Genomic DNA, 2,226 nt, shown 5'->3' on the forward strand with positions numbered 1-2,226 from the left:
TGGAGCTACACTCATCCAGGCAAGTGGGGAGTATTCCATCAGACTCCTGACCTGTGCCTCTTAGATGTAAGACAGGCTCTGAGAGGTCAGGAGGTGAGCTACTTGCTGCAGTGTCTTCACCTCTGACAGCTCTTGGAGCCGTTGTGTTATATCCACTTCAGTTTTTAGCTGATAGTAATACCCAGGATGTTATAGTGGGGAATTCATCCAATGGGAATTCATCCAATGTCAAAGTAGTCGCCTATTAGTCCTGTTGCAATTATTTGGTGGGCTCAGTGGTTAGCACTGCTGCCTCATAGCACCAGGGAAACAGGTTCAATTGCACCCTCAGGGGGATTGTCTGTTTGGAGATTGCACGTTCTCTCTGAGTCTGTATGGGTTCCATCTGGGTTTTCTGGTTTCCTTCCACAGTGCAAAGCTGTGCAGGTAAGGTGGATTGGCCATGGGAAGTACAGGGAGGATTTGTCGGGGGGTGTGGGTCTTGGAACATGCTATTCATAAGGTCAGTGTATATTTGATGGGCTGAATGGCCTGCTCTCACACTGTAGAGATTCTATGATTAGAGAGAGTCATTGCCTGGCATTAGTGAGAAGACCCATTGACAGCAGGAGCTAAATAAAGCGCAGCTGTGGAAACTGGGTAATGTCATTTTCTTTTCTGAGTGATGACATTTTACTGGATTCTAAACAAGAGGCAACAAACCAGATGGAAATAAGAACTGAAGGACAATCAAAATCAGTAAATCCCAGCAGAAATACCACTGACTGGATTCATGGTCAGATAATAAATAAAAACAGTCTCACTGACAATGAACAGGATACAAACCAGAGCATCCAAGGGAAACCAAGTCTGGGAATCTCATTTCAAGAAGGGTTGGGGAAATAGGATATGCGAGGATGATCCGATTGAAGTTTTCAAAATGGTGAAAGGGAAAACTCAATACAAACAACTGTTAAAAAAGGAAAAACTTGCATTGACATAGCACTTTGCAGGACATTTAAAAATACACAATATAACTAAGCAGAGTCAGCATGTGTCCATGAAAGGGAAATCATGTCTGACATATTTATTAGGATTCTTTGAGAAAGGAGAACAAGTAGACAAGTATATTTGGATTTCTAAAAGGCACTCGATAAGGCAGCACACATAATGAGGCTTTTTAACAAGATAACAGCTCATGGTATTGGGGTAGTACATTAGCATGGATAGAGGATTGGCTAACTAACACAAGACAGTGTGAAACAGGCTGATATACTAAAACAGGCTGATATACAGAAACAGGAGAAACAGGCTGATATACTGAAACAGGCTGATATACTGAAACGGGTGAAACAGGCTGGTATACTAAAACAGGAGAAAGAGGCTGATATACTGAAACAGGCTGATATACTGAAACAGGCTGATATGCTGAAACAGGTGAAACAGGCTGATAGACTGAAACAGGTGAAACAGGCTGATATGCTGAAACAGGTGAAATAGGCTGATATACAGAAACAGGTGAAACAGGCTGGTATACTGAAACAGGAGAAACAGGCTGATAGACTGAAACAGGAAAAACAGGCTGATATGCTGAAACAGGCTGATATGCTGAAACAGGTGAAACAGGCTGGTATACAGAAACAGGTGAAACAGGCTGATATACAGAAACAGGTGAAACAGGCTGATATGCTGAAACAGGAAAAACAGGCTGATATACTGAAACAGGTGAAACAGGCTGGTATACTGAAACAGGAAAAACAGGCTGATATGCCAAAACAGGTGAAACAGGCTGGTATACTGAAACAGGAAAAACAGGCTGATATGCCGAAACAGATGAAACAGGCTGATAGACTGAAACAGGTGAAACAGGCAGGTATACTGAAACAGGTGAAACAGGCTGGTATACTGAAACCGGTGAAACAGGCTGATATACTGAAACAGGAAAAACAGGCTGATATGCTGAAACAGGTGAAACAGGCTGATAGACTGAAACAGGTGAAACAGGCAGGTATACTGAAACAGGTGAAACAGGCAGGTATACTGAAACCGGTGAAACAGGCTGGTATACTGAAACAGGTGAAACAGGCTGATATACAGAAACAGGTGAAACAGGCTGGTATACTGAAACAGGAAAAACAGGCTGATATACTGAAACAGGTGAAACAGGCTAGTATACTGAAACAGGTGAAACAGGCTGATATACTGAAACAGGAAAAACAGGCTGATATACTGAAACAGGTGAAATAG

At 42.4% G+C, this 2,226-nt stretch overlaps 1 protein-coding gene across 1 annotated transcript; it reads left to right on the top strand.

Annotated features, from left to right (window-relative positions):
• The first annotated feature begins 1,665 nt into the window (after nucleotides 1-1,665).
• Nucleotides 1,666-2,226, top strand: LOC132829196 (small ribosomal subunit protein bS6-like). Its single transcript, XM_060846566.1, has one exon. The coding sequence runs from the start codon at nucleotides 1,666-1,668 to the stop codon at nucleotides 2,224-2,226; it is 561 nt and encodes a 186-aa protein (XP_060702549.1).

This window comes from Hemiscyllium ocellatum, chromosome 28, assembly GCF_020745735.1.
Source record: "Hemiscyllium ocellatum isolate sHemOce1 chromosome 28, sHemOce1.pat.X.cur, whole genome shotgun sequence".
Taxonomy (NCBI): Eukaryota; Metazoa; Chordata; class Chondrichthyes; order Orectolobiformes; family Hemiscylliidae; genus Hemiscyllium; species Hemiscyllium ocellatum.